This window comes from Penaeus monodon, chromosome 25 (genome assembly GCF_015228065.2).
Source record: "Penaeus monodon isolate SGIC_2016 chromosome 25, NSTDA_Pmon_1, whole genome shotgun sequence".
Classification (NCBI taxonomy): domain Eukaryota; kingdom Metazoa; phylum Arthropoda; class Malacostraca; order Decapoda; family Penaeidae; genus Penaeus; species Penaeus monodon.
This window is the reverse complement of record NC_051410.1, coordinates 17,010,050-17,010,902: the sequence shown is the minus strand read 5'-3', so window position 1 is coordinate 17,010,902 and position 853 is coordinate 17,010,050. Positions and strand designations below refer to the sequence as shown.

The following is an 853-nucleotide window of genomic DNA, read 5'->3' as shown; positions in this document are numbered from 1 at the left end:
TGATTAGGTCTGTGTTTTGATACGAAGTGGCAAGGAAGATATTCCATCTTTGAAAAAATATTATCCATTTAATAATTTGCAGTCATCCAGTTTTTTATTACTCCCAAGTTTGCAAGGTTGCCCAATGTTAGTTCAGTAATTCTGTTATTATGTATCATGCACCCCCAGTTCTTGTAACTCTTTTTAAAAGTAAGATAAAATTTGAGTTTTCAATCAGCCTTTGAGGGCTGCATCTCTGTATGAGGATGTCTGACCTGAGACTTTCACATTGTTTAATTTGTTTTGAATATAGTTGAAAACCATACAAAGCAACAAGACACCCTTGACATTAGGTTGAAACAAGCCAAATATTACTCATTATTACTTTGTGTCCATCCACTATATATTCATTGTGATTTCAATATGTTCAACCAAGTGCTTTTCTCTTGGCATGTCTGCTAATGTTGACACACTATTGTAGATTATCCATTTCAGACAGCTAACTTTTTCTGTTATCTTTGCAGAAAGAGGCGAGGAGCCATCAATGCCAAGCAACTGGCCTATCTGGAGAAGTACCGTCCCAAGTCTCGACTTAGGCTAAAGAATGGCCACAAGACTGGTGCGTGCTGTGTGCAGTAAAGAGAAATGTAAGGAGAGAAAAAAGGAAAATGTTGTTGATAGCCTCAATTACCAAATCTCCCCTTTCTTGTCAATTTCCATGTTGATTGATTTATATCCAAAGGCTTATTATGTCTTCTTGATATGTAGTGACTGTAAGATGTCCAGTACTAGAATACTGTGCAGCTTCAGTCATGCCAAGCAAAATTTGTAGAATTGACAAGTTGGAGCCCATGTATATTATAAAAGGAGGCTG

General features: G+C 36.8%; 1 protein-coding gene across 1 annotated transcript in view; it reads left to right on the top strand.

Moving 5' to 3' along the window:
- LOC119589086 (protein tyrosine phosphatase type IVA 2-like) overlaps window positions 1-853 on the top strand; it is a gene marked incomplete at its 3' end in the record, with an annotated part of 23,919 nt that extends 23,066 nt beyond the window's left edge. The window contains 1 exon segment of the mRNA XM_037937662.1: window positions 504-853. Coding sequence (XP_037793590.1) covers window positions 504-618 — 115 coding nt within the window.